The sequence below is a fragment of the Bactrocera dorsalis genome, chromosome 2 (genome assembly GCF_023373825.1).
Source record: "Bactrocera dorsalis isolate Fly_Bdor chromosome 2, ASM2337382v1, whole genome shotgun sequence".
Lineage (NCBI taxonomy): Eukaryota > Metazoa > Arthropoda > Insecta > Diptera > Tephritidae > Bactrocera > Bactrocera dorsalis.
The window spans coordinates 48130706-48144531 of record NC_064304.1 but is presented as its reverse complement, the minus strand read 5'-3'; the positions used below and the strand labels follow the sequence as shown (position 1 = coordinate 48144531).

At 38.3% G+C, this 13826-nt stretch overlaps 3 protein-coding genes across 4 annotated transcripts; 1 reads left to right on the top strand and 2 right to left on the bottom strand.

The window, feature by feature from the left end:
- Window positions 1-2838: 2838 nt before the first annotated feature.
- Window positions 2839-4902, top strand: LOC105221927 (uncharacterized). The gene has a single exon (XM_011199074.4). The coding sequence runs from the start codon at window positions 3598-3600 to the stop codon at window positions 4540-4542; it is 945 nt and encodes a 314-aa protein (XP_011197376.2). The 5' UTR covers window positions 2839-3597; the 3' UTR covers window positions 4543-4902.
- On the bottom strand, window positions 4737-8322 carry LOC125776190 (uncharacterized). 2 transcript variants are annotated; one of them, XM_049447150.1, is made up of 4 exons: window positions 8052-8322; window positions 7143-7987; window positions 6604-6755; window positions 4737-5327 (listed from the first exon to the last, which is right to left on the bottom strand). In XM_049447150.1, the coding sequence occupies exons 2-4, from the start codon at window positions 7726-7728 to the stop codon at window positions 4992-4994; spliced, it is 1074 nt and encodes a 357-aa protein (XP_049303107.1). In that variant the 5' UTR covers window positions 7729-7987; window positions 8052-8322; the 3' UTR covers window positions 4737-4991. The 2 variants fall into 2 exon arrangements, with proteins under 2 accessions (XP_049303107.1, XP_049303108.1); XM_049447151.1 differs by having other exon boundaries at window positions 8138-8322.
- Window positions 8323-10460: 2138 nt separating this feature from the next.
- On the bottom strand, window positions 10461-13337 carry LOC105221938 (uncharacterized). Its single transcript, XM_029548602.2, has 3 exons — window positions 12977-13337; window positions 11441-11622; window positions 10461-11364 (listed from the first exon to the last, which is right to left on the bottom strand). Exons 1-3 carry the CDS (start codon window positions 13273-13275, stop codon window positions 10718-10720), a joined length of 1128 nt encoding a protein of 375 aa, XP_029404462.2. The 5' UTR covers window positions 13276-13337; the 3' UTR covers window positions 10461-10717.
- Window positions 13338-13826: the final 489 nt, after the last annotated feature.

The window sequence follows — 13826 nt, the reverse complement described above, 5'->3', positions numbered from 1 at the left end:
TAGTAATTCTGTTAAGTTTAAGTTAAGACGGTTGTGTTCCAATGATGTGCAGTTTTGTATTGAATGTGGAGTTGTGAGATTATCGGTGTTACAATATGAGCAACCTGTTGTTTGGCAGTTACTCAGTTTTAGTATCAGTTCATCGATGCACTTAATTAAACTTTTGGCGATGAAGCTTCGTTAAGGACCAGTATTTATCGATAGTATGGTGAATCCGACCGTGAAATCTTGTGTCGATTGGTCGATAGAAATATTGAAAACCGATAATGGTGTTTCAATATCTGTTTATGACAAAGTGATAGATTGAAAATCACGGATTTATACGAATGAGCCCGAAAGTAAACAGCAGTCGACTGTATGGAGATTCGACTACGACGTACTTCCAAGCAAATCGTTGCCTGTTTTTATTTGGAAAACCTGCACATGTCGCAATTATGCTTCTAGAACAGTGTTGTCCAACGTGACTGTGTGCACGTTATGTTTGTGTTGGTTATTCTAGCGTCAACTGATCGCAAAATTCTGCTTTGATTGCCTACGAAGTTGAATACAGTAGCACAATCGTGCTTTCACAGACACTTGTCGCGACATGTTGGTGTGGTGTCTGGCACTGTCCGTGCGCTATTGTGCGCATAGGCCGTGGACAACGCTGTTCTAGAACAACGCAGAACAGTGAATTCTGAGCAGTATACAACTATTTGTTTGCCAGTTGTCTTTTAAGAAATCAGGAAACTGAAACAACTGCATTTTTGAGCACTTGAAACATAGATTTGATGAATAATCCAGCGTATAGTCTTGACTTAGCACCTACCGACTCTTTTTATTCTCGTACGAAAAAGACTAGTAGGAGATACAAGACTAGTGTTTTTGGAGATACCACAAACAGAGGGGGAAAAGTGCTTTAAGAATTGGTTCATACGCATGCAAAAGTGTACAGGTTTTAATAGAGAATATTTTGAAAAATAATAAAGCAATTTACGACGATTATTATTTGGTTTAGTTTTCTAATTCCGATATATAAAAGCCAACGTACGTACAAACGCGCCTGTTGAACGTTAGGGCTAAGTAGTACTATCTATCTATGAGTCCGGCCGGGAACTTTGCAATTGGCCTAATGTTATATATATGAGATCAGAAATGAATATGTAACTCTCACATAAAAAACGGGACGTGATTGACAAAATTTGTATAGTATATCATATTGTTAATAAGGGTATACCAAGATATACAAAAATGATCACAATGTTCATGTGGCAAAAACAGTGTTTACCAGCGTTATTAGCGTTTATTTTGAGTAAGTGAGGTTATTATCGGATATCACTAATTTTCACAATGTCTGAAGAGGTGGTGAAAATATTTTTCTTCCGCAAATTTGTTTGATAGAGTTTTATGGGTTTGTGATATATAATATATAAATTTATTAAGGGGCGGGGCCAAGTTTATTTCTTGAACCATTTTTCGATCAATCAATGTATCAAATTACAGTCTTGTATCTTAATTTGCGGTTTAGGTACAGACCATTATAGTTTTGGTTAATGGCATTTTGTTGACGTGACAATAACGCGATTCCGCCAATCTACATCAGTAGCAAGGAACATCAAAATATTTCAACTTTTATTCCAATTACATTTATAGTATTTGTAGAATACTTATCGTAAATCGTATTAAATTCGTGTCGTAAAGCAGATCATTTATACATATAAATGTAGTTCTATGTCTATTAAATACTTCTAGTTTAACAAAACTTTTATATTCTTTGGCAACATGTTGTGTGCTGGCGACTTATTTTAACTCTTCTTAATGGTCATCAATGAGCAACCAAAACTGTCTGAAGGCCGGTAGTGCTTTTAAATCCATTCTTATATATCTCTATTTACATACATACTATAAATATACCGGGTCTTTCTATAGCGATGATATGATTTCTAAGTGCCATTTCGACCATTTTTAATATGCCATGATCTATTAGCTTTTTTCGTTGTATTCAGTAATGTTTACCATTTCATCATGGAAAGATATACGCAAGAAAAACGCTTACTAAGTTAAATAATGTAACGATGTTTTTAAAAACTTTTCTCCTTTGATGAGGTTCACATTCATTTGAATGGTGCGGCAAATAAACAAAACTGCCGATTATAGCGTAAAGAAAATCGGCAATTATTCATGTACAATCATTACATCCTAATTGATAGTTTGAAATGAAGCTGATGACACCGTCACTGCCAATGAAGAGCGGTATATAGCAGATCGATGACAACCAACCTGTTACGCCCGCAATTGGAGGAAGTAGATCTTGACAGCATCTGGTTCCAACCAGGCAAGCCTAAGTGCCATACAGCACGTGCAACAACCGAATTATTGTAAAATAAGTTTGGAGATTCAATTATTTCAAGAAATTGTGGCATTGAAGGGTCTCCAAAAAATTATAATTTAACACACCAATTTACTACTTCTTTAAGGGTTATTTGAAGTCATTGGTCTGTAGCTGTAAACCAGGCTCTTTTCAAGCTTTAGAAGTTAATATTGAACGTGCCATTCATTACATGCGACTTGATTTAGTGCAAAAAGTACTCGAGAATTGTGTTCATCGTATTCGTTCCTGCAAATCGAATAAAAAAACATTTGAATTTTCTTAGAGTGTTTTTAGAAATCACATTGGAAAACCCTGTATATCGGAAGGTTAATCGGGAAATTTCTCCCTCTTAGTCAGCGTGTGTGTACACGTATGTAATGAAGCACCCCAATAATGTGTATTGCGTGTCGATAAACAGTTCGGCAGCAGCACGAACGTCACCAAAGACAAGTAGAGAAATGAGAATGTTTTCTTTGAAATTTCGGCACGAACGTACAATACGGTACAGTGAGTGAATGCAAACGATTAATCTACAGAAGAAAGTGGGTGGGAAAAGTTAGTCTATGAAAGTGTTGCGCACACTCAGTGCCACAGATCCAACCGAGTCCACATTTGAAGCACTAGCACCGATCGCTACTTGCGATTGTAATAACAATAAAAAATCGCATTTAAAATAAATAATTAGGCGATCACTTCCAATTGGTAGCCAATAGCAGCAGCAACGGCAAAAGATTGCACCAAATCAGCAGCGATGCTTGTAATGTAATCGCTCTAAGCCAACGGGCCGCAATGGAAAAGTAAATAGCTACGAATCCAACACGCTCTAAATAGCCAGCGCATGCGAGGAAAAAACAAAAGCGTGGCAATCGGACGTGTGTGTGCAGATCGGTTGCAAAGGAAAATACTAAATGATTTGTACGGCTCTGGCAGACTTGGCAAGTGGGTCCAGCAGTCAATTGCAACGCCACACTAATTGTGGCAAGGTAAAGTGTATAAATTTGATTGGCACACAGGCGGCGCTGATCAGTTGCATTTCGTTGAAAGTTTGGAGAGGCTGCTAGAACTGGATATTCTTTGCTACATTTTAAACACGCTGTTCATGAGTATATAGGGAAAGAGATAAGCGGATAGTTCGACGTTCTCCTTTCACTGCAACGGCGCGGCAAGGATATGTGGTAGAAGCCGCCACCGCTACACGCCAGTAATAAGTGGATAAATTTGTTCTCCTGAAGCCGAACCTCATAGCCATGGACGTGAATTTCAGGCTAGGGATCGCATTAATACTGATCGCACTGTGTCAGGAAGCTACCTTGTTGGAATTGCCCGCTCAGAACAGTAACGGCAACAGCAGTCCCCACAAAGCCGCTCGAAGCACACTGCTCGATAATGGACTTACACGTACATTAAAGCATATTTACGGTATTTGTGGTGATCGAGATGATCTCTTTTGGTGCTTCAAGGTGCAGGCAGCACGTATGTTGGGTCGCGCGTTGAAAGTGCACAACATAAATATCTTGGAGGGAGTCACCATTGTCAAGAAGGTGGAAAATGAGACACGGACTGGCCGTGCGAGCGCAAATGCCGATTTAATTCTGAATAATCGCGATTTGGATAATTTGTCGATGAAAAGCTTGGATGCGCTGTTACTGGAACGTTTTTTGCGCTTTGTTGACAGTCGACAGCTGCAGGTGAATTTACCGCGCCTACTTAATTTCGGACAGCATAATGGGCAAGATTTCTTTGGTACGGCAATGGGCTACTTCCAAAAATTTGCTTTGGGTGACGTGGAAGCTGACAATGCTGTCGATGAGGGACGTAAAAAAAAGGGCGACGATAAGAAGTATTTGGGTCCATTTATTGCGGCTGTAATGCTAAAGACGGCCATACTTAAGATGGCCTACCACTCTATTGCAATTATCGCAGGCAAGGCACTGATCGTGGGAAAAATTGCGCTCATAATCAGCGCCATAATTGGACTCAAGAAGTTGGTGTCGGCGGAGGGTGGTGAAAAAACCACTTACGAAATAGTGAAGCATCCGCAAGTACAGCACAGCCAAACCTATTCATCAAGTCATGCGGGCGAGTACGAAGCTGGGCATGAAAGTGGCTCTTACCATCGCAGCATCGATGACGAGATGATGATGCAGGATAAGGCTTACAACGCTTGGGTGCCGTCGCGTGTGCATTCATAAGAACGCTAAATTATATCAATGTATACAGTGCGGTTATATATTGGAGTATACATCGAAGCGGCGTTGTTGAAGAGAGTCGTCGCTGTCGCAGTTAAGCGATCTTACGTCAAACCAAAGCTGATCACCAAAAAGTAGGAAATATATGGAATATTGAAAATGACAATTGAAACTTAGGTAAATTATTCACGTTTAGTAAGGCACACTGGTGTTATTTACATTTTTATTTATATACATATATGTATTTATATCATTGTTAAACCTAATGCTTAATATATCTAGTTGTGTTGTATGTATTTGTAGCCAAGTAAGTTCTAGTCTGTAAGCTTATCGACGTAATAAAGAAAACATTCGCTTCCCATTTTTAAGATTTTTCATTTTCTACTTTGCTACACACTTATATCAATATGTTTGTCATAATGAACATTTTCACTTAATAATCTCAATTAACTCTAAAGAAATCCAGCTTGCGCCTGTCTGCGTCTATAACCATCATCTGTGTCTTCATTAGCTGCTTCGTTGATTTCATTGACGTAATAGCGGTGATTTTGATGACTAGCGGAAGCTTTTGGTGGAGGAGGTGGCGTAGGCGAGTGATGATAAGCTTTGACAGGCTGTAGCCCTTCGCTGATTATTTCTGTCACAGGATAAATATGTGGCATGCGACGATGCCATCCTTCATCGTGCTCATATCCGCCGTGACCACCTCCGCTGCCATGTCCTTGGCCGGTTACAACAATACGCTCCGTGCTAACGCTACTTCCAGTCGATCCCTTTTTGAGACTGCCCTAAAAAAACAAGTTTCAATGTGGCTTATGCAAATGACCGTTAAATAAAAGGATTAATTCTAATATGCTTATGAATTGGATTAATTTAACGGAGGTCAATTGTTGATGGTGCGTTGGAAGTGTTTTGTATTAATAGATATTTAATTCGGTGGATATTGCCAAAATTAATCAGCTTTAAGACTTGAGTTAACTAATTCAAATTTTTTTGCTCTTTTTAAGAAATGTTGCCTTCTGTTGCTGGCGTAGCTAATTATTTTACATTATTTAAAGACCATGAACTTCATTCCCAGTTCTACGACTCAACAATATTTTTTCGAACTAGTTGTGATTGACATTCATCGTAACCGTGCCAGGATAAATAAATACAATTCAGTGCCTGACAAAATTCAAATGACCTATGCATGTCTTCTGGTTTGTGAAATAATCCAAAATACTTAGTATTCTGTAAAGATTTCTACGCATATTATAAATGTACTTGCCATTAAGCGTAGTTGTTTACCCTTTTGTGGGTTTTTTAAGACATTTTAAAGTAACAAATTCTCTTTATACTCGGCTCTGTCTGTAATTGCTAGAATATTCCCGTAGTTACTGTTGTCGGTGGTGAAAAAATATCAATTTCAATAAAAAATTTGAGTTACTGCCCTGATTTCAAGAGCTTTTATTAAAAAACCTTACGATATTTCGGATGAAAAATTCCTATGGTATGGGTGACTTTCTCAGTAAGGCAATGCTGGTGTCTACATTTCAGCTGGGAAATACTTGAAACTCAATATAAACGGTGCTTAATAAAATATTTAAACTTGTTATAAAAATACCTAAATCCTAAAGTGCTGTTATTCAAATCATACCAAAACTTTATACAAATCTTTGTTCCGACAATTTTCCGAAACCCGAAAGGATTTCTCCACCAAGACTTAATTTTCATTTAAAATTTCGTCCTGGAAAATAGATAATAGGAAATAAAGAGATGGATATATAGGACTAAATTTACTGCTGACCGATTAACTGAATTTAATTTAATAATTTAGTAACGAAATTATAAATTGTTAACTGCGAACAAAGGGTAAAGATAATTAAAGCAATACCAATAGCTGAATTCAAATCAGACCGGTTAAATAGTTGGGTTTTAAAGTTTTGTAGATGCGTTAGTTAATTCCTTAATTTTATAGGAACTATTACTATAGAATAAGGAACAACTAGACTTAGAAGACCGTTAGGAATACCGCTTATATGAACTTATGTGTGTATGTATGTATGGAATTGTGTGTTTACTCACGAGTACGGAAACGATCAGTGCTATTTTCGCCATAACGAAGGCGGCGCCCGCGATCAGGATCACCTTGCCGAGGAACATTTGCGCGACCATAGCCATCATTGCCATTCCACCCATCATTGCCATATTTTTGTCTTTGCCCTTTTTTTTGCGTCCTTTAAGTGAATTGTAATTATGTGAAAGTCCTTCTTTAATTACTTGCTTTTTCTTATGCTTGTCCTTGTCCTTGTGTTTATCCTTGTCTTTGTATTTGTCTTTCTTCGTTTTGTTTTTGTCCTTATCTTTGTGCTTGTCCTTTTCTTTCTTCTTTTTGTCTTTATCTTTGTATTTGTCTTTCTTGTGCTTATTTTTATCTTTAGTTACCTTTTTCTTTTTTGTTTTCTTATGTTTGTTTTTCTTTTTCTTCTTGCTGTCTTTGTCTTTGTTCTTGTCCAGTTCAATTTTGTCTTTGTCGTTTTGCAAGAGTATTGTGTCGTCACTACTGCTAGCACTGAATGTTTCTAATTTATCATCTACTAGACCATTGAATAGTCGATGCGTACCTTCATCCGCTTGCGCCGCCTCCGTTTCGGGCAACGTTTCAGCCGGCGCAATGTTCTGCAACGCCAGCCCATCGATTGCATCCGAGATTCCAGCGCCAATTTTTGTCAGTGTTCCAACGGAGGTTGGCAACTGCAAGCGAATTGAACGCGTTTTAGCCAGCTGCAACAAACCCGCTGCAATCCCACTCTCGTTATGCTGGCTGTCACCTTCTGCTTGGAGTGAGCGTTGTCGAGGTGCCTGATTTTTCGAAAAATTTAGCTGTTCTTCACTCTTATTGCCTGTCAACTTCTCGACGAAAATGTAATCCCCCCATTGCCACGTGCTGTTGTCCTGTGCGACGGCATCGACGAACCTCAGCAATTGATTCTCCAAACATGGCCACTGTTCCGTCGCTGCCAAGCACTGTGTGACCGAGCGACCAACAGCACGCAGTGTCATCAACTCAACTGTGTCACTCACATTATTGGCTGTCCTTCTTGGTATTGTTATGGTCACGGTAATCGGGCAGCATTTGAAAAGGATCAAAAATTGCAAAACAAGCCCTGCCATACACAAACACTGTCGGCCACGCGTTACCGCAGACATTTTCGCCAATTGCAAATTTTATTTCGTAAAACCAATTTATTTCTTGCACTTTAAAGGTAAATTTCGTTCTACGCACTATGACCTTTTCTCGTTGGTTTCACCTCAACAGCGGGACACAACCGCAACCGACACCTTTATTCAAATACTAAAATGTTTTCTCTTAATTTGTCTGCATTTATAGGAGTTCTATGGGTGGGTGCACACAACTTTTTCCGTCGGCCCTATGGTTGTTGTTAGCAGCAACCACTTAGGTAAAAACCTATAAAAACGTAGAAGAAATAATTTGGTAATACAAATATGAAAATGGGAAATTAAAAAAACACCTCAATGTAATTGACTTTGAGAAAAAGTTGTGTATATTTTTAGAACAGACAGACAGCACGAGCCACAAAAGGTAAAAACGAATTACTTGGGTTAATATGGTGCATCCCGCAAAACGCGCTTTTTGTCTTTCTGTAAAATTCTGCTCTCCTTATTCAAAGCACTGTAATTAGTGTGTTTGTCAAAGCGGTAAAATGAAAACCGAAATTAGAAATTGATTGCCATCTAATCAGTGATGATACTACCTAGCTTTTGTGCTGCGACTTTGTCTGGTTTGTAGCGCCATACAAACAGTACTGTTAGGCGATACTGTGACACACATATTATTCCATATAAGAGAATAAGTAAGTTAGAGTATGATAGAGTTGTATAAGTAATGGCTCGAGCATTTTTGTTTCAATTTGTATTTTAATAGACATTACATTACAGCTAATGAAATTCATTGCAATGACATACTCGCCTTAGAGAATGTGCTTTGCTTTTGTCTCTTTCAATTTATTCAAATATTTTTTCCTAAGTTTTTATAGCATTTTCTGTAAAATATCAAACAAACTTGCTCAATATCTGCCTTAGGTGAATAAAGAGTTAAGCGAACACACGTCACTACTATTTACCAAAAGATATATTTTTACACATTGAACAGGGAATATTAGGTTTGCGATGTTTGTTGCGCCGAAAAGGAAAGTATGTATATGATTAAGTGATCAGCGTGGTCACCTAAATCGATGTAGCCATTTCCATCAGTGTGTCAGTCTATTTGTCTGTATATACGCGAACTAGTCCTTCAGTTTTCGATATACATATACAGTAGACCTGTAACAGGTCCTTTTCTCACCAAGCAGTTGCTAATTTGTCGGAACTGCCGATATCGGACTACTGTAGCATAAAGCTGTGAAACGAAGTGAACGATCTGAAGTCCTTATATGAAAAACATTTGTATTTCACAGGGTATGGTATCTTCATAAAATTTGTTATAGTTTACAATCGAAGGCATTTCTACAATCTCCGAAGAAAATATTTAGATCGAAGTTGTAGCCGAGTTAACAACAGCGCGCCAGTCGTTTCTTCTTTTCATAGGGTGGAGCCAATTGGAGATTACAAGCGAAGCCAGGTCCTTCTCCACCTGGTCCTTCCAATGTATTGAAGGTCTTTCTCTTCGTCTGCTTCCCTCGATGGATACTGCGTCGAATACTTTCAGAGCCGCTCTCTTTTAATTCGCTGAACTATGTCAGTGTCGGCGTATATCTCATACAGCTCATTGTTCCATCGAATGCGGTATTCGCCGTGGTCAAAGCGCAAAGGACTATCTATCTAGTATATATGCCTCTGCACCATATAGCAGGACGGGATAATGAGTGACTTATAGATTTTCGCTTTAGAGATAGGACTTTATTTCCCAAAGTCAATAAAGCCAAACTAATAAGGTCAAATCAGATTGTTGACGGTGGGCGTTAATCTTTCACACAATATGCTCGATAAAACCTTGTACGCGATGTTGAGGAGGCTTATCCCACGGTATTTGGCGCAAATTGTAGGGTCTCTCTTTTTGTGGATCGGCAAGGCACCCTTAAATTCCAATCGTCGGGCATGCTTTCGTCCGACCATATTTTACATGCTCTGCAGTAGTCCTTCACGGCCGTGTTTGAATAGTTCGGCCAGCAATCCACTGCAATCTATTGCCGCTTTGTTGTTCTTCAGACGGAAACTATTATACTCTGTTGAAAGAGTACAAAAATGTATAAACCACATTTAAATAAAAGTAAGAGATGACTCGGATAATTTCAAAGATTTGAACCATTTTTTTCAGAACTGGTTTGGCTCTGCATTTGATCTCTTTAGTTAGTATATTTGACTGTTGGGTCTTAAAAAACCAAATATATAGTTTCTACTTGGTTCCAAAATCACGAAGTTTCGTTAAACATTTTTACATTTCGTAAATACCAAACGTAAGATATTTAATAAATACATGATAAATGGATTCAAGTGAAGTTTCATTGCAAATATGGTTCATCCGTGCCTAAATTGTTTATTACTACGTTCAACATTATTCCCAAACGTGAATAAACTTAAAAAAGATACAACCCAATTTTGTTGCATGGTGGGTTCGATAATTAGTATTTACCTTCACCATCCGATACTGTAGAATCAATTAATAATTGTGTGGTCTCGTAGTGTCAAAATGAGCCGAACTTTAGCGATTCTTATGAGACAGCAGGAGGCTTAAGGTATTGCGACATAAGAATGCTGTCGCCACGATGTTACTATTCACTGCAGGCTTTAATCCCAACTTTGTGACCACATCACATCAGAGCTGTTTAAAACCAATCCGAAGTGGGATCCATTGTTACACGCCACATATCAAGGAATAATCGATACAGTGGGCTTCAGCCAGCTATTCTGTTCTCAAAAGGTCTCAAAGCTTATTAATAGTCAGCTGAATGGGAGAGCTGAAGTGGATATGAATATAACCGATTTATTCTAAAAAACCTTTAATTAGATAACGACAACCATCTTTACAAAAACTGTCTTTTAATTACGTAAAAATATACCTTAATAATAGTAATAACAAGTACATATAAATAATTTACTTAACTAAAACTTAAATTGTCAAACATTTACAAACGCAGCTTTGTGAATATGTCGCGCATCAGAGAAAACGAACATTTGTTCATACCCTCAAATCAACGACTTTCCAACCATTATGTTCCTGATTCGTTGTCTTGAAATCAGCAATTTTTACCTCACCTTCGTCGTCATCATAAGCACTGGGACCGAGTTTTCCGTTCGTTGACCGCAATTTTCCGCTTCTATTATGTATCATGGCCACTTGCTTCTCATAGTCGTAAAATCGATCAGGAGCCGGCGTTGTTGCTGTTACGGTAGCCCGTGATGCATATTCACGTGGCTTCTCGAAGTTTACTTTACGATCGTTGCGTTTATATGGTGGATGGTGATGAAGTTCATCATTTTCATAGTGTTGATTGAAAACACCTGCTTTGCCGGGTAAGTAGCCATCGCCACCACCATATGCATGAGCGAGAGGGTTGAAGGGAGGGGGACCCAGCGGAACACCACCGGCGCCTCCGCCGAAAAGTCCAAAGCCACCAAATCCACCTGCACCAGCGCCTGCACTGAGTGCAGTTAAAGCTCCACCAACGCCTAAAAAGCTGCTTAGATAAATGGCGAACTTAGCCAAGAAAAGCGACTTCTTCAGCAGCAAGCAGATACCGGCGAACACAAGCGGCACCAGTGCGACCAAGTTGAATTTAAAGCCAAGCAAAAATGGCAGCAAGTATTGTTTCGCTAAGAGCCGAGCTTTTGTTTGTTTGGAGGGAGTATGAAGTAAAAACACTGGTCAGTGATTTATAGTGCATTCGAAAGTTCAATTTACCTGTTGATGGCTCTTCATAGCCAAAGTTTCGCTCAACAGTAGATGGATCGAGCACAAACTGCGCCACACTATTCGTATCAGCAGTGGGCCCAATCTTGAACATTAAGCCCGGATATATTGCATCCATATGCCATTCAAGCCCACGTTGACCCATTACGGCACCCGCATTTTCCAATATTCCTCTACAATGTTAAAAATAATCAGGGACTGGTGTAATTGAAAATAAATGATATTAAAAAAATTGATTCTTCACGAACTTATTCTTTTATTTATGTGCTTTCCACTATTACGTTGTGCAGAGAGTATTAGCTCTGTTACATTGAGTGTTATGCCTCAGTCACAAGAAAAGTTTACAATTCGACAATGGCCATGGCAACGCCAACCTTTAGACGAAATTTACCGAGGATTACCCGAAAGCCCACTTTTGATATTACCCTATTTTAATAGCCGGATTCTGTAACCCGTCTCTAGTCTCTATTTGAGACATTTTGAGGTAAAGTCTCAATTTGTGACTATTTAGTATTCACTAAACAGTCTCCAGCGTTAGTCTCAAAACATTGCCTCAAATTTGAGACCTGATAGTTAGCCGTCACAAAACTAAAAAAGAACTCTTGTCTGCCATTTTGAATATACTGAACAGAGATCATCATAGATATTAATCGATTGTCGTTTTTTTATATGCTGTAAGCGGCACAAACAGGAAAAGGTTAAAAATAAATCAATTTTACATAAATTTCGTAAATATGAAACAAGGTGAACATATATAGTGTTTATATTTTTATTAATAAATATTTTTTTTTGACTATGTTATAGAAAATTTAATATTTGTTGTCGACATAATTATTTTCATTCTAGCGTAAAAAAAAACTCTGAATAATGAAATGTAATAGATTTTGTGACTGTCACTTACAGAATAGCAAAATCGTCTCAAGTCTCAATAATTGTCTCTAACTTAAAATCTCGAATTTTGAGACTTGAGACAGTATCACAGCACATTTGAATTTATATTTAATAAGTGGCACAATATATATCGGCAAAGTCCTTCCATTTCGATCTATGTGATATATTTAGCAGACATCCTCTGCCTAACAATTGTTTGTTGGTGTTCGTGGCGAAAACAATTGATAAGAACATTGCCTAGCCTAATTGGAAATATTCTGGTGCAATTGAATATTTCAAATATGACAAAGATATTACGGCTAGATGGATCATGAAAAACTATATTCAGATATATTATGCTACGGGCTTAGGTTTGTGGGATTTAAAAAATAATCAGAAGGTAAGTTTGTTATACCGTAAATACAAACGATTCCTTACAAGGAATTTTTTCCGATCGCAGCTATATGCTATATTTATCTGACAATAATCTATGCTACACTTCCTTCTCACAGATTTAATTGTCAAAATGTGATCTTTTTTGAGGGCTCTTGATTAATTTCACTTCTTAATACGCTTTTATGGAAATTTATTTGACTTTATTCAAATTCTTTTCCACGTTGCTGGCGAGTAAATTGTAACATTAAATTGTTTATTCACCTAAAATCCACAGGGTCTGTGTCCAAAAAATTTACTAAAGAACGCGCCGAAATTTTATCGTCCTTCGTAGAAACTAAATCCCTAAATAGTGTGTAATTGTCCTGTTCATCGAAGCGCTGCAGGAAATTGAGTGCTGTGCGACCGATGCACTCGCGCAAACTCGGATGCTGCGACTGTCGCATGCAGTAACGGAATTGATCGAGTTCGCGTGATGACGGGTCTACATTAGTGACAGCTTGAACGAAAGTTATGCACACAAAGAAAGTTAGTGTTACGAAAACTCCACGCGAGGATGACATTTTACGATGTTGAAATATGAACCGTTCACTTTTTCGTCAGATTTAATTCCCGGCGATGTAGGCGTTGGAAGAATAGGCGTTCAACTGAAATGGCCAGCTTGTTTGTTACACAGATTTATAGTATAGCCAAGGCGGATTACATCGTTGGTGTTGTAAAAAGTTTATTGCTATGCACTCTGATTCTCAGGTAGACTCGCTAATGCGACCAACAAATCCAAAAAATATGTATATATGAGTATGTACATATGTATATGCTGAGTATGTGCTTTTTGACCGAAAAATCACTGTTGTACGTAATTCGCTAGGGTCGTCTGCACAAAAACCGACACACATAGAGTTCGCAAAAACAGACCGGTGCTTTGAATTTTCGCACATTAAAGACTTAATAGCTTCAAAGCCGAATTTTAGGAAAATGACGAAAACAAACAAAGAAAAAGTCAGCTGCGGAAACTGTCAGTGAGTGTGTGTCTCGGCGTCGTTAGTGACCGGCTTATCGGCCATTGCTTGCTTGTTTCGTAGGCGTCAAACGCTGCGTGCTGCACCCATTGCCA